This window comes from Muscardinus avellanarius (assembly GCF_963383645.1).
Source record: "Muscardinus avellanarius genome assembly, chromosome: 2".
In the NCBI taxonomy this organism is placed as follows: domain Eukaryota; kingdom Metazoa; phylum Chordata; class Mammalia; order Rodentia; family Gliridae; genus Muscardinus; species Muscardinus avellanarius.
Window position 1 is genome coordinate 87,096,123 of NC_137787.1, and position 25,950 is coordinate 87,122,072.

Below are 25,950 nucleotides of genomic sequence, written 5' to 3' on the forward strand. Positions count from 1 at the left end.
TGCTAGGATTACAAGCATGTGCCACCACACCTGCCTATAAGCCTTTCATTTTTAATTAATCAGTTTTGAGTGTTTAGACATTATAAAACTACTACTCTTTGTTTTAATATCAATGAAGAAAATTCTGTCATTAAAAACTTCATTAAAGATTATTAAACCTGAAGTAAATTGTATGAATATATATATTCAGTAAATATATATTCACTGGAAAGAAAAAAGATTTTATAAGATTATCATTAATTACAATTCTCTTCCATTGTGAGCAAGTTTTCTAGAAATCACATGAAATAATTATTTTGTTTGGAATTAATCTTTAGCTGGAGAAGTCAAGCAAACATTTCCCCAGAGCTGTGTACCAACTTGATTCACTAAATCTGCACATTTATATTGACAACTTTTATTTTAGAATTTTTGAGGAGCATTGTTATTATACACTATAGTGAGATTCAAAGTAACTCATATATGTATCCATCTCCTTGTGTGCTTCCCTTTGTATCCCATCCCTCTGTTGTCCTCTTCCCTTCCAGTACATGCTAGTGAGCTAGTGAGATTGGTAGTGAGTCCTTCATATATGAACATAATATTATTTGGTTTGTTTCCTTCTTCAAACATCTTCTTTTCTCTCTATCATTCTATCTCCCCTAATCAATTTTCTCTATTTTACTGGTCTCATTTTGGAAACATGCAGTCCTTTTTCTTTCCAATTCTTTTTCTAGCTTCCAAATATGGGAGAAAATATTTATCCCTAGACTTTTCTGAGACTGACTGATCTCACTGAGCATAGTATACTCTAGTTCTATTAATATTCTGGTAAATTATATGATTTAGTTGTTTATGGCTTTTATCGTGTGTATTTCAGATATGTTTTGGCTCCTTTGTAAAAAATCAACTGGCTGTAAGTGTGGTGTTGTATTATTGTTTGTTTGGTTTTTGTTACTGTTTTTTGGTACTGAGGATTGAACCCAGGGGCATTCTACTTCCAAGCTACAACCCTAGCCCTACTTGTTTATTTTGAAACAGGGTTTCACTGAGTTGCCAAGGCTGGCCCCTACCCCAACCTGCCATCCTCCTGTCTCCGCCTCTTAAGTATTGGGATTACAGATGTGTCCCACCATGCCTACCCCTTTGAATTTTTAAGCATATAAATATGAGACTTTTTATAATACATAATTTTCAGTCATAAAATCAGTGATGCAAACATTTTAAAAATACTCTCATTTGAACATTTTTTTAAAAGCAGTTTCTTTCATGCTTTTGTCTTGAAATAAAATTGGAGTGTATTATTTTGCTTTTTATTTCCAAAGCAGTATACTATTGACTGGCAGCCACTTTTCATTCCAGGAAAGATCTGTACTTGGCACACCTGAATTATTTTACTTTCAGAGTGAAATTTATTTAAATAATAATTATCAGTAAGTTCAAAAAATGAACTTGATTCAGTAATCCCGCCCATATACCAACATTAGGTTTTTGATTTTTTGGTTTTTTTGTACTAGGGATGGAACCCAGGTGCATTCTACCTCTGACTGACATCCCCAGCCCTTTTTTTTATTCTTTATTTTGAAACAGGGTCTCACTGAATTGCAGAGGGCCTTGCTAAGTAGCAGAGGCTGTCATCCTCCTGTCTTAGCCTCCCAAATGCTGTAATTACAAGTGTGTGCCACCATGCCAGTCTCCTACATTGCTTGTTAATGAGCTTGTAGCCCATTTCTTTTATTGATGTCACACTTTTGGATCTCTTGGGTTGCTCTTAATAAAATGATACCAGCTGATGCAGGGATGATGTAAAGATATGTCTTTTTATCTATTAAGTAGTTAATCAATCATGTGTGTGTGTGTCTGTGTGTTACTGGGGATTGAACTCAGGCATTCAACCTCCAAGCTACACTCCCAGCCTGATTTTATTTTTTATTTGGAAACAGAAACTTACTAGGTTGAAGAGTCTCACTACTTGATGCTATCCTCCTGTCTCGCTTTCAAGTACAACGATTACAGGCATGCACCACCACACCTGACTATAGTTAAGCTTTACTTAGGTTTTGTTTGTTTGTTTGTTTGTTTGTTTGTTGTTTTTTGGTGGTACTGGGGTTCCTGGAAGCCCTTCTACCTCTGGGCTACACTCCCAGACCTATTTTTACATTTTTATTTGGAAACAGGGTCTCCTAAGCCAGCGCTATCCTCCTGTCTCTGCCTCCCAGGCGCGGAGATTACAAGCGTGCGCCACCACGCCTGGCTTTACTTAGTTTTTATATACATGTTCATAGTTTAAAGTTTTTGAACACCTTCTTGTTTTGCACCACCTTAGGGCCCATTGACTTACAGAGTAAGAAAAAATTGTTTATTGATTGCCTTGTTGATTCACTTAGACAACTTTGAAAGTAAATAAATAGGATGTGTTCACCCCTGTTTTTTCTTGTAAACATTTTAGTACCAATTTATACCTCTAATGCCCAGGGACATTCTATTTCCAAGCTACACCCTCAACCCTTTTTATTTTTTGTTTTGAAACAGGTCTTATTAGGTTGCTGAGGCTGGTCTCTCAAACCTGCAATTCTCTTGTCTCAACTTCCCAAGTACTGGAATTGCAGGTATGTGCCACCATACCCAACTTGATGTAATAATTCTATTTTTGTTTCTTACCTTAAGGTAATGATAGGAAAGTAATAGATATATGTCTAAGTATTGTGTGTGTATGGGAAGTTGTTCGTGTTCTCTGAAACAACTAATATTTTGAAGCAATGTGTAGAGGATCTGTTTTGTGTTGTATGCATACTGCCAATAAGCATTTTGCTTCCATCTTCAGTTTTGCCTTTTTTAGAGGGATACTGGGATTGAGCCTTGGAGCATTCTACCTCTAAGATGTATACCCCCAGAATTTCTTTTCTTTTTTTTCTTTTTCTTTTTCTTTTTTTTTTTTTTTTTTTTTTTTTTGCGGGTCTGGGGATAAAATAGATTTTTTCTAGTAGATGGTCAACTTTATATAAGACAAAGTATCATTCAGAAATGGAGTAAAGCCAGCCATGGTGGTGAATGCTTATAATTTCAGCATTTGGGAGCCTGAGACAGAAGGATTACCGTTCATGGACAATCTCAGCTACTTACGCCATTTACAACTCAGTGAGACCCTGTTTCAAAATAAAGAATGGAAAATAAAGCTGGGGGTTGTAAATCAGAGGTAGAGTGCCCATGGGTTCCATCTCCAGTACCGCAAAAAAAAAAAAAAAAAGTTGTTTTGCTAAGTTGTTGAGGGTTTTATTAAGTTGTTAAGACTGTCTTAAATCTGTGATACTTCTTTCTCAGCCTCCCAAGTATTGGGATTACAGGAATGTGCTACCACACCCAGATCAGTTTTCCGGAGTTTAACCAATTGCTGAATTTTTTTTTATTTATTAAGCTCAAGAGATTATTTTCTAAACAATTACAATGTAAGGCTTTATTTAAAAAATCCTTTTTTCCCTGCATGTTTGAATTTTAGGTATTTTCTTCTACTTTGAAAAATGAAACTAGCACTTTTATGTAGCCACTATATTTTTGTTGTATAGTTATTTTCATAGCTTCATTCTGCTTACTTATTTTAGGGTATTAAAAGTTCACCATAGAGCCAGGTGTGGTGGCCCACACTTGTAATACCCGTGCTTGGGAGGCTGAGACAGGAGAGGAGCATCGCACAGGTTTGAAGCCAGCCTCAGCTACTTAGTAAGGCTCTTAGCAACTTAGACCCTGTTTCCAAATAAAATATAAAATAGGTCTGGGAGTATAGCCCGGAGGTAGAAAACCTCTGGTTTCCATCCCCAGTATCACCAAAAAAAAAAAAAAAGTTCACCATAGGATGTGTGTGTATGTTTGTGTGTGTATGTGATTGTTTGCATTCTGAGTCATGGTTTATTTGGCTGGATATCATCAATATTGAGTTTCCCAGACTCTTCTTTTCCCACACATAACCAACAAGAGTTTATTTGCTATATTTATTAAATTCATTCATGTTTGATAAAACTATGCTTTTCCTGTATGTGAATAGCTATATTCATTTGCTTCATGGTATTCCATAACTCTTTTATCTTTTCCTCACTCTTTTTCTTTTTGTTACTTTATTTCTTGCAAAGAAATGACCTGCCTCCAGGTTTATTAATTCTTCTTTGTGATTTGGTTAGCTATTGAAACTATTGAATTTTCTAGTTTTATCACTGTGTTCTTCAGCTGTAGCTGGTTTTATTTTGTTTGTTGGTTGGTTTGTTTTGTGGTACTAGGGATTGAACCTAGGTGCATTCTACATCAGCGCTACACCCCTCAGCTCTATTTTTTATTCTTTACTTTGAAACAAGGTCTAAGTTGCAGAGGTCCTTACTAAGTAGCTGAGTCTTACCATAAATCTGTGATCCTTTTGTCTGGGCCTCCCAAATACTGGTATTACAAACTTGAGCCATCAGGCCTGGCTCTTTTATAATTTTACCTTAGTAATCTTCTGGCTTTCTGTATGTATTATTTTTCTAATAATTTCATTGTCTGTATTTTCTTTCATCTCTTTGAGCTCTCCTGCCTCCTCCTTTTCTGCTGGGAATTAAACTCAGGGCCTTGAACACACTAGACTTGTACCCTTGAGCTGAACTGCAACCCAGTTCCAGAGAGCATCTTTTTTTGTATGTGTGTGATACTGGAGATGGCACCCAGGGGCATTCTACCTCTGAGCTACACCTCCAGCCCTAGTTTTTGTTTTTTATTTTAAGCAGGGTCTCACTAAGTAGCTGGTTTTGAACCTGTGATCCTCCTGTCTCAGCTTCCCAAGTACTGGGATTACAAGCATGAGCCACCAAGCCAGGCTTCCAGAGAGCTTCTCTAAGCTATTTTGAATTTTTATTTATTTATTTATTTATTTATTTATTTATTTATTTTTGGTTGTACTGGGGGTGGAACCCAGGGGTTTTTCTACCTCCGGGCTATACTCCCAAACCTGTTTTATACTTTATTTGGCAACAGGGTCTCATTAAATTGCTGAGAGCCTCACTAAATAGCTGAGGCTGGCTTTGAACCTGTGAGATCCTTCGTCTTAGCCTCCTAAGCTCTGGGATTACAAGGGTGTGCCACCACAGCCAGTTTTTGAAATCTTTTTTAACCCATTCGTAGATCTTAATTTCTTTGGATTCATTTCCCAGAGTTATTAGTCTTATCTGATTCTGTACTATCCTTGTAGCGTTGTATTTGTGTCTGTGCATTTGAAGAAGCAAGCATTTTTAGTCTTTACAGACCAGTTTTGCTAGTTAGGGCATTTTCCTGTGAAGTTCCAGGGCTGATGGGATTTCTCCAGGATGATATTCAAATGGATTGAAGAAGTCATATGACTACTGCTAGGTCCATAGTGGTGTCCTTGGTAGGCTGGCTTGTAATAGGTTGGCCTATTACTAGTGGGCATGATTCAGTCCCTGAATGGAAAGACTGTCTCCAAAACCTTGTTGCATATGGCTAGTGCTGGAATGAGGGTCTGCAGGTAGCAGTCCTATTATCGGATATACAGGTAGGTGCAACTTCTTTTGGGACCCAGGGAAGACTCCCACTGAGTTACTAGCTGAGTTCCCGGGTCTATGACTGGTTCCTGAGTCCCAGTCCATAACTACGTGAGGCTAGAACTGAATCACAGGACAGCTTCTAAGGTCTTTTGCCTGTTTCTATGGTCATGGACATGTGTGTCTCCCAGCAGGCCCCTATCCCTGCTCTCAAGAAGTGCTGAGGGTCTAGATTGGCTTTTCAATGTCTGTTTCAGGACTTGCTGTTTGGTTAGATTGGGAAAACTGCCTGTAGCAATTGTCTAAGGCCTGCCTCCTCCTAGTACCCTGGGTGGGCAGTCCTGCTTTCCAACCACATTTGAGAGGGCCTGGGTCCAAGACTCAGGGCTATTTCTAGATCTGCTATGGGAATGAAGCAGGAAAGCCCCCCTTAGATACACAGAAGAGCTTATCTCTGGCAAGTCCTTGTTTATAGCTTCTTACTTTGGTTTTAAAAATTCTAGGAGTTCTCTATTGAAAGGCTATTTTGGTTTTGGTTTTTTATTTGTTGTTGTTATTTTTTAATCATCAAGGTAGATATTTGGTAGGACCTGCTCTAGAATTCCAGGGTGAAATACTCTGTGGGAACTGTTTTAATCATCATAAAATTCTTTGAGTTTCAAATACCTGAGGGGACCGGGGAGGATTGTCTAGGTCCCAGATTCTGCTTTGCTGAAGATACTCCTATACAGACTGGGTGGCCCTGCATTCAAACAGCATCTTTGCAGTTCCTCACCTTTTACATTTAAATAAATAACTGTTTTGAGAAGGATCTAAGATGACTAAATAGAGGTGCCCTGTGGTCTACTCTGCCAGAGAAGAACCAGCATAATAAAGACAAAAGTATTTCAAGATCCATAGTCAAGACTGAGGAGGGTAGGCCTGTCTTCTGGCACTAATGTGCATATTTCCTCCTGGGCATCCTTAGTGGATAGTTTGGGTAGGAAGAGCAAGAAAGTATGGGGCTATAGTTGAACTCTCAGAGGGACAGGGCTGCTTTTAAGTCTGGATTCAGATCTATACTCAGCAAGTTTGACACCTGGGACTCTGCCTTCTCAAAACAACTTTTCCAGGTGTTAGGCCCCTCTAATGTTTCACAAATTCCTACTGTAATCCCAAAGTTCCCACTAAGGCACTTTTGCCTATAAATGGCTGTGAAATTATTTCTGCTTTGTGAAGATCAAAGTCCAACATCTCCTGTTCAAATCATATTGGTTTGATGGTAGGTCAGCCTGTCTTGTTTGATGAGTTTTGGTAATGGATAAAGAGAAATACATGGGTATTTACAGAAGCATTTAACCTAAAGACAATTTTTCTGTAAGGGATGATTGTATTGGATGGTGTGTAGGATTAACATTTTGTATAATGTGGAAAAGGAAGAAAAGAAAGGTGAATGGAAGATTTAAGAGAAAGGGAGAGGTACAAGAACTATGTAAAGTGTGGTATAAGTGTGTCAAATAAGCTAGTACTTACACAAAGTACTTTTCAAGATTTTTTAAGTTTGCCTATTGGAAATTTTTTAAGCTTGAAAAGTGTTTAATATTTAAAAGCTTGTATTTATTTTTATTCTAGAAATTTAAATTTTAAAATAAACATAATCTAATACTATTTATAATACTTATCCTAACTTTTTAAAGGATTTGAATTTGTTGAAATGAGCAATCGTAAATCAAAGATTAACAGCTTCATACATGCAGAGTGCATTTCACAGGTATGTATTTTCCTTAATCTCAAGGCCAGTTACCATGTAAAGAATCTGAATAATGATTATTTTAACTTGAATTTTTTTCATAGCCTAGGAAGACTCACTCTTTCTCAGAAAGAGATTGGTAACAAGATCCTAAGAATAATCATATACAAGCAACTTTCCAAACTGTTAAAGTTGAATGTGGAATGACAGATTCTATTGTGGTTCTTATGGAATTTCTCAAACCCTTTTTTGCCAACTGATAATGTTTGTTTTCTATTAATGTTTGTACACTAGTTAGTTTGATCCTTTGTAAGTTGTTGGATAGTTGAATCCCCCCTTTAACTCATGTCTTTCTAAAAAGCGGTATGATTTCAGTTTAGTAAAATAGCATCTTCAGAATTTGTTTTAAACAGCCAGATGTGATGGTGCAGGCTTGTAATCCCAGCATTTGGGAGGCTGAGACAGGAGGATCTGGGTTCACAGTCAGCCTCAGCTACTTAGTGAGGCCCTTTGCAACTCCGTGAGACTTTATTTCAAAATAAAGAATAAAAAATAGGACTAGGGGTGTACCTTGAAGGTTGAATGCTGCCCCTAGGTTCCATCCCCAGTACCACAACAAAAAAACGGAGCTACACCCCCAGCCCTTTTCTTTCTCTCTCTTTCTTCCTTCCTTTTTTTTTTTTTGCGGGTCTGAGGATGGAACCCAGGGGCATTTGACCTCTGAGCTACACCCCCTGCCCTATTTTTTGTTCTTTATTTTGAAACCGGGTCTCACTGAGTTACAGAGGGCCTCACTAAGTAGCTGAGGCTGTCCGCGAACCGCGATCCTCCAGGTCTCAGCCTCCCAAATGCTGGGATTACAAGCGTGCACCACCATGCCCGGCTTCCTTCTTTCTTTCTTTCTTTCTTTCTTTCTTTCTTTCTTTCTTTCTTTCTTTCTTTCTTTCTTTCTTTCTGGTGGTACTGGGGGTGGAACTCAGAGGCTTTCTACCTCCGGGCTATACTCCCAGACCTATTTTATATTTTATTTGGAAACAGGGTCTCACTAAGTTGCTGAGAGCCTCACTAAGTAGCCGAGGCTGGCTTAAAACCTGCGCAATCCTCCTGTCTCAGCTTCCCAAGCACAGGGATTACAAGCGTGTGCCACCATGCCCAGCTTTTTCTTTATTTTGAAACAGGGTTTCACGGAGTTGCGAAGAACCTCACTAAGTAGCTGAAGCTATGTTTTTCACTTCTTTGGTTAAATTTACCCTATGTATTTTATTCCCTTTAATGCTGTTGTGCATTAAAGTGCTTTCTTCGTGTTTTTTTTTCTTTTGCTGATTTGCTGAGTTTGTTGCTAGTCTAGAAATGCAATTGATTTTTGTACATTGATATTTTTATTGTGAAAACTTGCTAAACTCATTAAGTCTAATAGTGGGAAAAGCAGCATTCCATGTGTCATTATATTTGATGTTAGCTCTACATTTTTTGTGGATGCCCTTTATCAGTGTTTTTTATACTATAATAACTAATAAATGATGTAGGTGAATGCTTAGGGACTTTTTTACACTGTTAGAGCTAATACATGATGTAGGCAAGTGCTTTACTACTGAGCTACATCCCAACCCATTTTTATTTTGAGACGAAGTCTTGTTAAGTTGCCTAGACTGTCTTTAAATTTATTCTCCAGCCTCAGCCTCCCAAGTAGTTGGGATTACTGTCATATACCACCACACTTGGCCTTACTTTTTTTTTGATAGAAAATGTTTGGCTCTGTTTCCAAGCTCTTTTCAAACTGAGATAAAATATATGTAGTTTTGTATGTAAAGTATAGTTTTTCCATGTACAAGTGAATTAATTTCTATACCACTATCTATATCCAGCATAATGTAGGATTGTTGAATCTTTTGACTATTCATTAAAGCTACATTTCCTTTATTTTTTATATTTTACACGAAATTATTGTCTCTGTAGAACATTTTAGTAAGTTTTTTTTTTAGGAAAGAATTGAGATTTGTCTTTTTTCTGTTGATTTCATCTACATAATATAGTATGATGCGTTGACCCTGTTTATATAGCTCTTCAAGCATTGTATAGGTATCAGCTATAAGTGCAGGACTTAATGGAAATTAACTGGTTTAATCTTCAAGATACCTGCTGAAAAGATGTTGTCTCATTTCAGTGATGAGGAAATTAAGATTCAGAAAAAGCAACCTTCTTATTAATCTTTTATTTTTCTTTTGTGGTGTTGAGGATTAAACCCAGGGTCTTGGGCCTGGTGGACAAGTACCCTGCCACTGAGATAAACCCTAGACCCAACTTTTTTTTTTTTAAGACAACATTTTAAAATTCACCTAAATGTCTCTTCTGGCACCAATCCCATTGTTACTCTTTCAATTCCTCTAAAATGATAACTATGGATTGTTTTGTCATTAGTGAATAATTTTCCTTCCCCTTCCTTCCTTCCTTCCTTCCTTCCTTCCTTCCTTCCTTCCTTCCTTCCTTCCTTCGGATGGAACCCAAGAGCATTTTATCTCCGCGCTATATCCCCAGCCCCATTTTTAATTTTTTATTTTGAAACAGAGTCTCACTGAGTTACAAGGGCCTCACTAAGTAGCTGAGGCTGTCCAATTAACCACAATCCTCCTGTCTCAGCCTCTCAAATGCTGGGATTACAAGAATTGCGCCACCACACCCAGCTAAAATAATTTTCTTTGCTTGTCCTCTGGTACATGTAAAGAGGACTCAGATTTTTTCTTTGGTATATGTGAACAGTCAGTCCTATCCTGTCATCTGGCATAAGCAAATAATCTTCTCATTGCATCCCACAGTGCCATATCTGAAACCACTAAGCTACCCAAGGTTTTGGTCCCTCTATATTAGCAACAGGTCCAGGGAAGGAATTATTTCAGTGGTCCAGTTTTTAGAAAACTGTACTAGATTAACTAACACAATTTTCATGATTAAGTCTAAAGTTTTCATTCCAAAACAGACTCAAAATAAGCTAAATTAAGATTATTTTCTTGCCGGGCATGGTGGCGCACACTTGTAATCCCCACGCTTGGGAGGCAGAGACAGGAGGATCATGCAGGTTTGAAGCCAGCTGTTCCCGCTGGCTTAGGAGACCCTGTTTCCAAAAAAAATGTAAAAATAGGTCTGGGAGTGTAGCCTGGAGGTAGAAGGGCTTCCAGGAACCCCAGTACCACCAAAAAAAAAAAAAAAAAAAAAAAATTTTTTCTTAATTTATTCTCATAATTCCAAACTTCCTCTCCCTACCCTGCCCCATGCTTAGAATCCATTTCAGGGCCTCATACATGCTAGGCAAGCCACTCAGCCTCTATGTTACACCTCTGGCCCTGATTTCTTTCTTATAGTCTAGATTAGTTTGCATTATTAGATTTCTTCCTGCCTTTTTTTCCCTTGACCAACATGTTATACAAAATGAAAGTATTCATTCATTCACATGCATTGAATCAGCTCCCAAGTTGATGATGTAGCTAAGGTAAGTAATTTTCCTTCTTGATGAAACTTTCACAACTAAATCATCACTTTTTTGTTTTTTGTTTGTTTTTCCTTTGGTAGTACTGGGGTTTGAACTCAGGGGCATTCTTCTTCCAAGCTACACCCAAAAACCTGATTTTTTATTCTTTATTTTGAAACCAGGTCTCACTAAATTGTGGAGGGTCTCACTAAATTCTTTACTCTTTAGTTTAAAACCGACAGCCTCACTAAGTAGCTGAGGCTGTTGTGCAAACCTGCAATCTTTCTGTCTCAGCTTTCCAAATACTGGGATTACAACTGTGTGCCACCATGCCTGGCTTCTAATCATTTCTTTGGGACTTGATAGATACAAATAAATGCTAATTTTCTAATTCATGAAAATGGTGCCAGAACTCTTGAGGTCAAGTATTTAGTGAGCATTGGATTGATTCATTAATACCTAATTTTGACTGCTATACATGTACTTTTTAATTGATTTGGATCCTATGCATAGAATTTTATTTCTCTTTATTCACTTTATTTTTATCAGGTACAAAGAATATTACGTGAAAGATTTTGTCATCAGAGTCCAAATAGTAACCTATTTGGAGTGCAAGTGCAATACAAGTAAGTATATCTGTCCCCTTGTTATGAAACTACTCAGAGTTGCCTACCAGGTTTTGTAAAAATTTATAATTCACAAATTTGATCTTAGGAGAAAGTCTACATTTATAGAAGTAAGAAATTTTGCCTTTTTCTACCAGGTAGAATGAAAATAAGTTCCATACCCAGCACTACCCAAAAAAAAGCAAATTTACCAGGCCTAATTTTTTTCTTTTCTTTTTCTTTTTCTTTTTTTTTTTTTTTTTTTTTTGCAGTACTAGAATGGAACTCAGGAGCATTCTACCTCTGAGCTACACCCCTAGCCCTATTTTCATTCTTTATTTTGAAATAGGGTCTTACTGAGATGCAAAAAGGGCCTTACTAAATAGCTGAGACTGTCCTCAAACCACAATCCTCCTGTCTCAGCCTCCCAAATGCTGGGATTACAAGTGTGCACCACTACACCCAGCTCTTACCAGGCCTGTTTTTATTTTGAAACAGGGTCTTACTAAGTTGCTAAGAGCTTCACTAAGTTGCTTAGGCTGACTTTCAACTTGTATTCCTCCTGTCTCAGCCTCCCAAAGTACTGGGATTCCAGGTATGCACCAACATGCCTGGCTGAAGTTTTGCTTTTTGAATAGGGACACTGAATATCATGAAACATGGGCAGATATAAATACTTACATAGTGAGAAAGCCCTTTATGAATCGTTTTTGTTTAAATTTCCTGATATGAGAATTCTGACCTTTTTGCCCTTAATATCCAGCAGCCAGTTCTGGAGTTAAAGGCCAAAGTGTTAGTAGAAAAAGGGATTCATCTCTAAGCCTAAGGATCCTAGGAATTGCCACTACTGTCCCTTGTTCCCTACCCATTTAAAAACCCAATACATAGGCCGGGCTTGGTGGCATATGCTTATAATATCAGGACTTGGGAGGCTGAGATAGGAGGATTAGTTTTTTGTCCAGCCTCAGAAACTGAGGCCCTGTGCAACTTAATGAGACCCTATTTCAAAATAAAAGAATAAAATAGGGATGGGGATATGGCTCAGAGGTAGAAAGCTCCTGGTTTCCTTCCATAGTACCACCACAAAAATCTCAAACTTAATACATTCCAAACCTACTAGGTTTCTAGGGAATTGGCACTGGCCTATTCTCTTTTCCTCCTGTATTCTTCTGTGTAGTACTATTTAAAACTTAAGTCAGGAGCCCAAAGGGAGAGAAGAGAGGACTTTGTGTGCATATTCACATTTAGCTTTAGAAAGTACTACTACTAAATGATTCCAGCTTTATATTTGAAATTTTGGTCTATATCATTTTAGACACTTAATTGAACTGCTAAGAAGAACTGCTGTTCATGGAGAAAGTAACTCTGTACTCATCATTGGACCTCGAGGATCAGGAAAGACCATGGTAAAAGCTGCTAATTTCTGGCATTCCTTTGCTTTGGTAAACTTGTACATGAAATGGTTATTTCAGATGACACTGATTATTTTGTAACATTTTCTACTTTTTTCTTTCTAATTAATCACAGAAGATATGCAAAAATCATATAAAGTTTGGGTGGTATATTTAAATTGAGCGTACATTTTTTTCCTACCTTGTCTTTCCTCTCAGGGACAACTTTTGTCTTGATTTTTATTCTGTCATGATCTTTTGTCCTTGAGGTACTAGAAGTTACCAATGGAGAAAGAAACTAATATATATTGAGCAGGTACATTGTGCTCTTTTTGCCTATGTTCAGTTGTTCTTTACTGTAACCATGAAAGGTAGGTTTTATCCTTTTTTTACAGATTAAGAAATTATACCTACTAACATATATCTTCCTCTATTTTTTATTATACATTGTTTAACTGAAGCTGTTTTTTTTTTTTTTTTTTTTTTTTTTTACATCGACTTGAGTCTTATAACTTTCTCTACTTTTCCTCTGTATTTGCTTAGTTACCTCAAAAAGAAACTTGGCTTTTGTTGGGTGTGGTGGTACAAGCTTGTAAACCCAGTACTTGAGAGGCTGGGACAGGAGGATTGCAAATTCGTGGACAGTGTCAACTGCTTAATAAGGTCTTCCCACAACTTTGTGAGATCCTCTTTCCAAATAAAAAAATAAAATAGGGCTAGGAGCCTAGCTTAGAGGTAACATGCCTCAGGGTTCTAACTCCAGGAGAGAGAGGGTGGGGGGAGACAGAGAGGGAGGGGAAGGGAGGAGAGGGGAAGGGGGAAAAGAGACTTACATTTTTCTTCCTTATTCTTTTGTATTTTTTTTCAATATAGGCAGCAAATTATGCGTGTTAACATTTAAGTGGCTAGGCCATGTAAAATCTATTTTTCTAATAATTTATCTGCAATAAATAATTTTATATTGTAATGAATTTTGATTTCTGGCTAATAGACTTTAAAATATGGGTAATAGAACTAAAATTTTAGTGTCTTTTTTCCCTTTTACTTAAGATTGAACATAGGAGGTTTCTACCTCTGATCTGTATCTCCAGTCTATATTTTTTGTTTTGAAGCAGGGTCCACATTGTTCAGTCTATCCTCAAACCTATAATCCTCCTGCCTCCCCCTTTCATATACTAGAATTACAGGTGTGTGCCACCATGCCCAGCTATGATTTCTTTTCTCTCTTTTTTCTTGCAGTACTGGTCATTGAACCCAGGAATATTATTCCTCCAAGCTACACCCCTAGCCCTATTTTTTAAATTTTTTTTTTTTTAATAGGGTCTCACTAAGTTGTGGAGGGCCTCACTAAGTAGCCGAGGCTGGCTTAGAACCTCTGATCCTCCTGGGATTACATGTATGTGCCACCACAGCCAGCCCTAGCTACACATTTTTAAGCAGTATATATTGACTCTATAGTATATAAGAGAGTAATTAGAATTTTACTTTTATCTACTGTTTCCATTATTGTTTAAACCATATCAATTGGAAAGTTAGGTTTATTTTTTTAGTATTTCAAAAATTTTCACATTATATTTACAATCTTTGTTTTTCTTTTTTAGTTTTATCTTTTACTTGTTTGTCCTCATGCCCTGTTTTTGTAATCACTATTTGAGTGTTCTTTTTTATTTGCTTTTTTTTTTTTTTTTTTTTTGCAGAACTCTTGATGAATCCCAGGGGCATTCTACCTCTGAGAGACATCCTTAGCCCTATTTTCATTCTTTTTATTTTTTTTTAATTTTATTTTATTGGTGCACTGTATTCATACATCATAGTGGGATACAAACTTTTGTAGACATACTGCACACATCGCCCAGTCAGCCCCCACCCGATCCCCACCCCATTCTCTCCCCATCCCTCCTCCCCATGCTTGGCTTAGCGGTTGACATCTAGTATTAAAGCAATTTATCCAAAATTAAAAATGATAATCTCACATAACAGTTTCATTTGTCTGATACCAAGCGTTTGATGATTTAAAGATAGCATTTCAATATTTCTTTTTGCTTTCTTTCTTACTAGAGCATATTTTTTTCTGTTTTTTTAGGTGAAACTATCATATATTTATATATTTATTTTTCAGAAAAAAATCTATCCTAATATGGAATATGAATTCTAGATACCCAAAACGATCTTGAAAAAGAACAAAGCTAGCAGATATATATTTTCTGATTTCAAACTATATAAAGCTACAATAAAAAATAGAAAATAGAAACAGTGTACAATAATAAATACAATAAAAAATACAATAAAAAATAAAAAATAGAAAAATAGAAACAGTAAAATAATAAATACAATAAAAATACAATAAAAAATAAAAAATAGAAAAATAGAAACAGTGTAGTACTGTTCTAAAGGCAGGTATATAGACCATTGGAGTTAAATACAAGCCTAGAGCTAAATTCTTCCCTATATTGTCAAGTTATTTTTGACAAGGTTTCCACGAACATTTGGTGGTGGAAATAATAATCTTTTAACTAAATATTGTTGAAAAATAATAATTACATGGAAAAGAATAAAATTGGACCTTTACCTAATCCCACATACAAGTATTAACTCAAAATAGATAAAAGACCTAAATATAAATCTTAAGACTATAAACTTTTAGGAGAAAATCTGGGTCATAAAACCTCACAACATTGAAATTGGCAGTGATTTCTTGGTTATGATTTCAATGACACAGGCAACAGAGGAGTATACAGACTCCCTAAAAAATAAAAAAATAAAAAATTGTATATCCAAAGACAATGTAAACAGAGTTAACAGTTACTAATAGAATGGGATAAAATATTTCCAATTGCTATATCTGAAGGTATATTAATATTCCAACTAGAAATCCTAAAAATTAACAACAATAAAGGCAAACAATGCAACTTAGAGATAGGTAAAAGACTAACATAAATAATGAATCTCCACAGATAACCAATCTTAGTTGTCTGTTGGATGGAAACTCTTGTTTCTCTGGTTCTGGTGAGTGTTACCTATTTCTTCTTTGTAGTTAATCTCTTTGAGTATTTTCTCTAGTGCTGGTTTTGAAGACATAAATTCCTTCAGTTTCTGTTTGTCATGGAAGCTTCTTATTTCTCCATCTAATTTGATAGAAAGTTTTGCTGGATAGGAAATTTTTGGCTGGAAGTTGTTTTCTTTCAGAGTTTGGAATATGTTACTCCAAGCCCTTCTGGCTCTCATGACTTGGTTTGGGAAGTCTGGAGTGATTCTAATTGGTTTGCCTCTGAATGTCACTTGGCCCTTTGTTTTTGTTGCCTTTAAGATTCTCTGCTTGGCTTCCACATTGGTCATTTTGACAATTATATGGCGTGGGGATCCTCTTCTTCGATCCTGTCTAAAGGGAGTTCTATAAGTTTCCTGGATCTGTGTATCAACCTCTTGCTCTATATTTGGAAAATTTTCTGCTATTACTTCCTTGAAGAGATTGTTGATCCCTTTGGTTTCACTTTCTTTTCCCTCCTCTATTCCAATTATTCTTAGGTTAGCTCTCTTAAGATGGGCCCATATTTCTTCAATGTCAGATTCCTGCTGTTGGATATTTTTTTCTAGATTAGAAACTATGCATTCATTTTTGGATTGCTCATCTTCTAAGAGCGAGATTCTGTTCTCCATGTGGTCTAATCGGTTGTTTGTGCTTTGAATTGAGGCCTTTACTTCATTAATTGCATCCTTTATCTCTTTTTGGCTCTCTCTGAGTTCTTTTTGAAGCACCTCTATTATTTCTACAGTTATTTTCCTGATTTGATCTTCTAGAAATCTCTGATTTTCTGTTTTATCAGGTTCTGATGTTGTGGGGTTGTGCACATTCATTACTCCAGTGTTATTCCTCTTTCCCATGATTTCGGAGGTTTGTGCCTTCTCTGGGTTCTTCCCTTGGGTCACTATGGCTTCACTTAAGGTGCTCTGGATCTCGAGTCTGTATTATCTCAGACCCCACTACTCCTTTACTGGGTTGTATCACAGAGTCTCCGACCCAGGGAGTCGATAGAGGCTGCTTTAAACTATGGGGGGTGCCAGGTTGCACATTCTCCTATGGTGTGATATCTCTGCCACCACCACTCCCTCACTGGGTCAAGTCCCAGGAGGCACAATACTGCGATTTCTCCTCTGTGGCCCGCAATTTGACTCACTGTTCTTGAGTACGCAGATGTAGCTGTACTGGACTCGGTGAATTCACTGCTGCTGCTGCTGCCGGTGGCAATATGGCGCCTCTGCCACGCCCTCGGCCATGAGGCTGGCGTATTTTTTCTTCTCTGCTTTTGATTTCCACTCTGAATCCCTGCAGCGTGTGCTGAGCTCTCTTTTTATTTTTGAAACAAGGTCTCACCTAGTTGTGAAGGGAACAAAATAGCTCAGTGTGTCTGCAAACTCCAGTCTCAGCCTCCAGATGCTGGGATTACAAATTACAAACGTGAGCCACCATACCCAGCTTGTTCCTTTCTTTCTTTTGCATTTAACTTCATTGTCATTTAGGGTGGTGTTTTTTTTGTTGTTGTTTTTGTTTGTTTGTTTGTTTGTTTGTTTTACAGTACTGGGGATGGAACCCAGTGGCATTCTACCTCCGAGCTACACCCCCAGCCATATTTTTTTTTATTCTTTATTTTGAAATGGTCTCACTGAGTTGCAGAGGTCCTCACTAAGTAGCTGAGGCTGGCCGTGAACAGTGATCCTCCTGTCTCAGCCTACTGAATGCTAGAATTACAAGCGTGCACCACCACACCTGGATATTTAGTATAATTTTTAAGAAGGGACTATGACTAATAAGCATTTGAATTATTAGGTATTTTATACAACTTACAGATGGCTGGGAATTAAATTCTTGGGTCAAGTTTTTCCCCCTTAGGAATTAAATAGATTTTATTCAAATTTGTTTTGTTGAGAAACTCCAAAAGTAAGGTTTTTTTCTTAATAAATTATCAGTCTGCATAGGCTAGATTATAGTCATGAAAGCCCCAAATCTCTTTGGTTTAATGTGAGAGGAGTTTATGGTTGCTCTTGTACTGTGCTAATGGTGGATCAGTACAGAATTACTACCCTTTGTAGTCACTCAAGAGGAATGTTACATATTATCTTAGCACATTTTTTTTACAAGTACCCCAGTGGAGACAGAGAGTCAAGGACATGCCCTGGTGGGGCACACTTGTTATCCCAGCACTTGGGAGGCTGAGACAGGAGGAGCACACAGGTTTGAAGCCAGCCTCAGCTACTTAGTGAGGCTCTCAGAAACTTAGTGAGAACCTGTTTTGGAATAAAGTATAAAATAGGTTTGGGAGTATAGTCCAGAGGTAGAAAAGCCTCTGGGTTCCACCCTCAGTACCACTAAAACAAAAAAAGTTCCACCCAGAGTTGATCAGAGAACATCTCACAATTCACTGGATAGAACAAATCACATGGTCATTTCTAACTTCAAGATAACAAAGAAGTGTATTTCTTCTAGGTACCTAGAATGGAAATTAACCAGAAGTATTTAATGAATGTCACTAACAACCACACATAGCTAACTTCTTTTAGGCTTATGTACATTTTTTTCATCTAGAAATGGAAGTCTTGACAGAAAAATATCATTATAGCAGAAAACTTGAATCTCAGTGATTTTTGTACAGTCCTTCCTAAAAATACAGCCTTAGCAGCTAATGGCTGAATTTTATAGAACTTAATTTTAGAAGTTAGCCCTAAAGACAAATAGAAAGTTCAGAAAAGGAAACACTTTAAAAAATGTTCGAATAAACTGAAGTAAATATTATTTCATTAGTAAATTGGTTTAAAAAAGATGTGCTTTCTTTTTTGTGTGTGGTACTGGGGTTCCTGGAAACCCTTCTACCTCCGGGGTACACTCCCAGACCTATTTTTATATTTTTACTTGGAAACAGGGTCTCAAGCCAGCAAGGCTGGCTCCAAACCTGTGTGATCCTCCTATCTCTGCCTCCCAAGCGCGGGGATTACAAATATGTGCCACCACTCCCGGCTATGCTGTCTTTTTAATAGAAAACTAGAGCAGATGATAGAGAGAATTCATATGTAATTCTTACCCTAACAGGTACACAGTTTTCTGTATTATTATTATCTTGTTTTAGTGTGCTACATGTGTTATTATTGAGCCAATATTGATACATTGTTATTAATTAAAATTCTTTGTTTAAGGTTCTCTGGGCTATGCAGTTCAATGGAATTTGACAAATGAATCATGTTATGTATGTAACATCACAGTGTCATACAAAATGGTTTTGCCACCCTAAAAATCCTTTATTCTTCACCTGTTTGTCCCTTCCCTTAAACCCCTGACAACCACTTGTATTTTTACTGTCTACCTAGTTTTGCCTTTTCCAGAATGTCATTTAATTGGAGTCAGAGTATATAGGCTTTTCATAAGGACTTCTTCCACTTAGAAGTATGTGTTTTAAGATTCCTCCAATTCCTTTTGTGGCTTGTTAGTTCATTTCTTTCTTTTTTTTTTTTTTTTTTTTTTTTTTTTTTTTTTTTTTTTGGTGGTATTGGGGGTGGAATCCAGAGGCTTTCTACCTCTGGGCTATACTCCCAAACCTTTTTTCTATTTTATTTGGAAACAAGGTCTCACTAAGTTGCTGAGAGCCTCACTAAGTAGCTGAGGCTGGCTTCGAACCTGTGCGATCCTCCTGTCTCAGCCTCCGAAGCGCGGGGATTACATGCGTGCGCCACCATGCCCGGCATAGCTCATTTCTTTTAGTTACTGAGTAATATTCCACTGTATGCTTGTGTCTGTATGCTTGTGTATAACACAGTTTCTTTATCCATTCATCTGTTGAAGGACATCTTAGTTGCTTCCAATTTGGCATTTGTTAATAAATCTTATACAGACTGTAATAGTGTTCAGATTTTTATAGGGACAAAAGTTTTCATTTTGACTGTGTAAATACTTGGGGGCACAATTGCTGGGTCATATAGTAAGGTTGTGTTTATCTTTGTATGAAATACCAAACTGTCTTTCAGTGTGACTTTACAGTTTACTTTCCTCTCAGCAGTAAATAAGATTTCCTCACCAGTGATGCTCTCAGCAACCTAGTGAGTTTCAGTTTCTGAATGAAAAGTGGCTGGGGTTGTAGCTTGGAATGCTCCTGAGTTTAATCACCAGTACCACAGAAAACAAACAACAGCTTACCAGTTTTACCAGTGCCTTTGTTGAGTCATCTAAAATTTACTTGTATATTTAGCCTCTTTTCCTCGTTCATTTATTTTGTTATAGCATTCTTCCACTTGGAAATTATATTCATTTTCATATTTTGTTTGCAGTGGTAATATAAAAGAGAAGTGTATGATATTTCAATATGAGTGGTAAGATGTCTCAAAAAAGTTTAGGTGGAATTAAAATCTTTAATTATGAAAATGTGAAGATTTATGACTTAATTTATATTAAGTTTTAACAGTTTTTGAGTGTGACTATAATTATATTTTAGTAGTAATTATTACTATATTGTTAGTAATAAATTGTAACCTTTGTTTCTTACTATATATACTTTTTGTGTACTTAGCAACTAAAAGACAATACCTTTTTTAATTTCTTAGTGTTTTCTAGTTTCATTTCATGAAATGTGAAATATATAGAAACGAGAGATAGTGTTTTACAGTTATTTAGCCATTGCACTGGTATATATTTTTCAATAAGTATTAACTGATTTTAATGATACTTACTAGAGCAAATGTTAATGAGATATAAAATGTCCTGAAACATAAAGTTCATAAGGGACCATAGTTTAGTGTGACTTGTGGGAAAATATTTATTTAAAAATGTTAGTATTTAGCTGGGCGTGGTGATGCACACTTGTAATTCCAGTACTTGGGAGGCTGAGACAGGAGGATCCCAGGATTGAGAATCCCAGGACAGCTTCGACAATGTAAGGAGATTTTTAGGAACCTAACGAAACCTTCTTTCAAACTAAATGATACAGGGCTGGGAGTGTGGCTCACATGTAGAACTCCCCTGAGTTCCACCCCCAGCATCACACACACACATAAAAAATTTTTTTTTTAGTGTTATTCTATACTCTTATTAGATGTTTGGATAGATAATTGAAAAGACTGGTATTGGGTGTGTGTGTCCTGTTTTATGTGTGGTACTAAATACTTAACCCAGTGACATTTTACCTCTGAACTGTACCCCCACCCCTATTTTTAAATTTTTATTTTGAAGCATGATATCAATAAGTTGCTGAGGGCCTCCCTAGGTTGCTGAGGCTGTTGGTGAACTTGTGATCCTTCTGTCTCAACCTCCTAGGTACTGGATGGTATACCTCCTAGATACAAGATAGGTATACATGCATGTATACCTATCTTGGTTCTGGTATCATAAGGAAAGTCAGACACACATGTTCTAGGTAAACCTTTTATCTGTAGAGTATTTGAAAATGTGTTAATTAAAAGAAACTACTTGTTTATATTCTTATAACAAGAATATTGTTAAGTTTATATTCTTTAACATATTAAATTACAATTCATAATTGAAAAGATCATGGGCTTTTTTCTTTTCTTTATTATTAAATATGAACTTTTCAATTTTATTTAGTTAATAAATCAGGCTTTGAAAGAAATCATGGAAATAGAAGAAGTAAGTGAAAATGTATTACAAGTTCACTTAAATGGTAAGTATGTGATTGTGTTGCATTGGAAATGATATAAACCAGATAGTTTTTACTCTTATTTTGGGGGGGTACTAGTTATTGAACTCAGCAGGGGCATTCTACCTCCAAGCTACGCCCCCAATCCTATTTTTTTTATTTTTGAAACAAGATTTCACTAAGTTGTAGAAGGCCTTACTAAGTAGCTGAGGCTGGCTGTGAACTTATGATCTTCCCTTCTCAGCCTCCCAAGTACTGAGATTACAAGCATGCACCACCATGCCTGGCTAGATGTGGTTTTTGTATTATGAAACTTAAATTCACTTGTATGTTTTAAATCTGTACAAATAGCTATATTTTTACAACTAGATCAATATTTAATAGCCTCCACATACTATATGCAATTTTTTAATTGAAAATATTAAAATAAAGGAGACATATAAGTGTTCTGGTTTTTGTCTTTCATATAAATATATTTTATATGTTTTTATTGGTGCATTGTAGTGTCACATTATAATGTAGATCAGAGTACTAGGGTCATATATACACACAGCACTTGGTGGGCTTCCCTGTGGTTCCCTCTCTACTCTCTCTCCTTCCCTGTACATGATACTCAGATTAATAATTTCACATATATACATAATATCAATGGAATCATTTTCTACATTAAATTCTTCTCCATCACTCCACTGGAGTATCTCTTTTATCTAAAGTCCCTCTTGTATTCCCATTGCTCCCTAACTTCCACATATGAAAGAAAACAAACGATGCTTTACTTTTCCTGACTAGCTAATCTCACTTAACGTAATATTCTCCAGGTCCATTCATTTTCCTGCAGATGATGGAATTTTGTTTTTCTTTTTTGCTAGATAGAATTCGATTTTGTGTGTATCCCATAATGTTGTAATCCATTCATCTATTGATAGATATTAGGCTGGTCCTATAATTTAGCTGTTGTGAATTGTGCTGCTCTAAACATGGATATACATATTCCTCCCAAGGAAGTTTGTTTATTGGCTCTATCAAGTATCATTTTTGTTGGTTTTAAAGAATGAAGTAATGTGAACTAACAGACTCTCTTTCTAGTTAAATTTAAAAAGCATTTGAAAAATATACTTAGCTGGATATTAAAATAAAATATTTTAATTAAATACTTTTTAATGGGATATATTTTAGGACTGTTGCAGATCAATGATAAAATTGCTCTGAAGGAAATCACAAGGCAGTTAAGTCTGGAAAATGTAGTTGGAGATAAAGTTTTTGTAAGTATCATTTCAGGTATTTTTATTAAATAAACTTCAAAGTAAATCTTTTTAACAGGTATTTTTATATTTCAAGAAGGAAATGCAGGTATGAAAAGATTCTAAAATAAAATATGGAAGATTCTTGTCATAATACTACATACTGTATTTGAATACATTTAGTGTCTCTGAATTTAAGATTCATCATGTTGGACATTGTTTTATTATTATACATTACTCCACAAGATTATTCTTAGGAAGAAAGGAAACATTAAATTTCATTTAGATTTAAAAATACTTTGTTGGTTACTAATACAGATGTTAATTATCTCTCATTATTATATTTTCAGAAGTTTAGCCTTAAATCCTACAGTTTTCAGTCTCAACAGTAAACATTAGTAACCTAAACTGATTTGAAATGCTTACACACACATTTTTTTTTTTTTTCATTAGTACTGGAGATTGACCCCAAGGGAATTCAGCCAGGGTCCTAGTTGAACTCCTAGTGATTTTCACTTTTTATTAATATATATTTTATTATTATTATTATTATTTTTTTGGTGGTACTGGGGTTCCTGGAAGCCCTTCTACCTCTGGGCTACACTCCCAGACCTATTTTTACATTTTTATTTGGAAACAGGGTCTCCTAAGCCAGCACGGCTGGTTTTGAACCTGCGCGATCCTCCTGTCTTTGCCTCCAAAGCGCGGGTTTTACAAGCGTGTGCCACCACGCCCAGCTAACTTTTTATTTTTGAAGCAGGGTCTTGCTATATTGCTGAGTTTTGTCCTGAATCTGCAGTCTTCCTGTCTCAGCCTCCCAAGTACTGGGATTGCAGTTATGTGACACCACATCCAGGTTAGAAATTGTTTTACTTTTTCCCTGTCACCTAATTTATAAGATCTAAGGAAAACAGGATTAGTTTAATTTGTGTCCTAATTTCCATGAGAAAATTGCCTGTTCTGTATTACTTGTGCAATTGAAATGAGATAAATACATTCCAGGTTTATTTTCTCGTCACTAATGGTCCTTGAGCACTGTCAGTCCAATATTACTCTTCACTTCTCCTGCAGTAACAAGCTCAGCTGTGTAGCCGCCTAACACTCAGGACATTTCTTCTATAGTAATTGTCGATAGAAAGGTGAACCAGCTATATGCTCCCTTTCCATACGCTGTAGATCCTTGAAGTGCATGTTCACAATTATCCCTTCTATAAATGTGTAGTGTTTTTACCACCTTTTTATAATGTAATTCTTACACTAGTGGCCTACTATTTAGTCAAAGGGAATTCCTATTCAGTAGGCTCAGTTTGACTTTTGGTTTCTGGATGATCTGGGTAGGTGCTTCAAACATTCCTGAATGGACATATTTATACTGAATTTATACGAAATAATAAAAGGCACAGTTCTTTCTATCCTAATCATCATTATTATTGTCATTATCACAAATAGCCTTCAGTATCCATAGGTAATACATCTATGTATAAAACCAACTGCAGATTGAAAATATTCAAGAAAAAAATATGATGTGTATACAGAACCTATGTAGACTTTTTCCTTAGCATTATTCCATAGACAACGTAGTAAAATATTTATACAGTGTTACATTAAATTAGATATTATAAGTAATATAGAAAAGTTTTAAAGTATAGGGGGAATGTGAATAGTTTATATGCAAGTATTTTACCATTTTTATATAGAAGACTTGAATATCCATAGATCTTTGTCATCCATGTGAGGGTCCTGGAGCCATTCCTCCTAGTATAACAAGGGTTAACTATATAGAAAGTATTAGTTTAACTTCTGCATTATATAGATTAGGCATCTGCAGCTCATAGAGCATAATTAGTTTCCCTAAAGTTATAAAATGGTAGACACAAGTCACTTAACCAGGAGCTTTACTTAAAGCAAACATGTATAAGTATGTTATATGCATATCCATACATATGTACATGAAAACTTAAACATACATTCTTATATATATAAATATATATTTATAAAAATTCCTACCTATATTTAATGTCTTTTAAGCAAAAAAAGCCAGAAGAAAACATACCTTTGAATAGATTTGACCATTGATTTCCCAACAGATCATTTCTTTAAGCCTTTGTTATACTATGGTAAATTATGGATAATACTTTGTATTCTTCCATTAAAATAGCACTGGCAAGCTGGGCGTGGTGGCCCACACTTGTAATCCCCATGCTTTGGAGGTGGAGACAGAAGGATCGCACAGGTTCAAAGCTAGCCTTGCTGGCTTAAGAGACCTTGTTTCCAACTAAAATATAAAATAAAAATAGGCCTGGCAGTGTAGTCTGGAGGTAGAAGGGTTCCATCCCTAGTACCACCAAAAAAAAGTAATAAGAGCGTTGGCATACCAGCATTTGACCAACACAATATATGAACATTCATAAAAATTCAATTATGCTATTTTATATTAGATCCTTCAATTGGAGAAATAACAAGTGAGTCTCTTTTCTTCTTTACATCTCCTCAAACTTAGATTTGGCTGCTTTTAAAAACATCTGAAGGAAATAAAAATTAATGACTGTACTGAAAAAGTATTTTAATAGCGCCTCTACCCAGAATCTGGAACATCTGGATCATACATCTGCTACTCTATTAAATTTCATCTAGAATATTTAAATTGTATCTAAAAATATTTTGGCTATAATCCAAGTAAACATAGCCAAATTTGATGTAATAAATACAAATCTTTCAATATGCTCTTGAATAGACAAACAGTTTATAGTATCTAGTATTTTTTGTTGTTGTTGTTGGCTCTCTAGTTTTTTTCCTTTCTTTTTTTTTAAATCCTTACTAGTGAGTATTAGTTGTATAGATTCATGGTTTTCGCTGTGACATTTCTAGCACATGCAAACGTCACATATTGATCATATTGTTCCTCTCTTCCACTCTCTGTCGCTCTGCCTCCTGATATTCTCTTGGCTGCCTTCCCATTCTCCAAAAGCCTTTCCTACTTTTCTACTTTCAAGGATTTTTTTTTCTTTTTCATGTAAAGAAACATGTAATACTTGTCTTTCTCTGGCTTATTTCATGTAACATACTGTTTTTTGGTTTCATTTATTTTGCAGCAAAATTCTTCATTCCTCTTTATGGCTAATAATACATTGACTGTACCACATTATGTCTATCGTGTTCATTTGTTGACAGTACTTAGGCTGACTCCACATCTTAGCTATTGTGAATAGGGCTGGAACATGATCAAACAGGTATTTCTTTGGTGTGCTAAAGATAATAGTGGCTTCATAAAATGAGTTTGGAAGCACCCCTTCCCTATTCTATGGAATACTTTGAGGAGCATTGGTGTTCTTTTAAAGTTTGGTTATCTTTTCATTCTCTTACTGTGAAGTTACGAGTCTTAGGATGTAT

The 25,950-nt window shown here is 36.1% G+C and overlaps 1 protein-coding gene across 2 annotated transcripts in view; it reads left to right on the top strand.

The window, feature by feature from the left end:
- The window catches only part of ORC4 (origin recognition complex subunit 4), a gene marked incomplete at both ends in the record, with an annotated part of 67,695 nt that overhangs the window by 12,779 nt on the left and 28,966 nt on the right, over positions 1 to 25,950 (top strand). The window contains 5 exons of one of the 2 annotated variants that reach the window (XM_080689099.1): positions 7,175 to 7,248; positions 11,240 to 11,316; positions 12,611 to 12,701; positions 21,268 to 21,343; positions 22,496 to 22,581. In XM_080689099.1, the coding sequence (XP_080545225.1) occupies positions 7,192 to 7,248; positions 11,240 to 11,316; positions 12,611 to 12,701; positions 21,268 to 21,343; positions 22,496 to 22,581 (387 nt within the window). Of the gene's footprint in view, positions 1 to 7,174; positions 7,249 to 11,239; positions 11,317 to 12,610; positions 12,702 to 21,267; positions 21,344 to 22,495; positions 22,582 to 25,950 lie in introns of those variants that run through there. The other variant, XM_080689098.1, reaches the window with a different exon arrangement.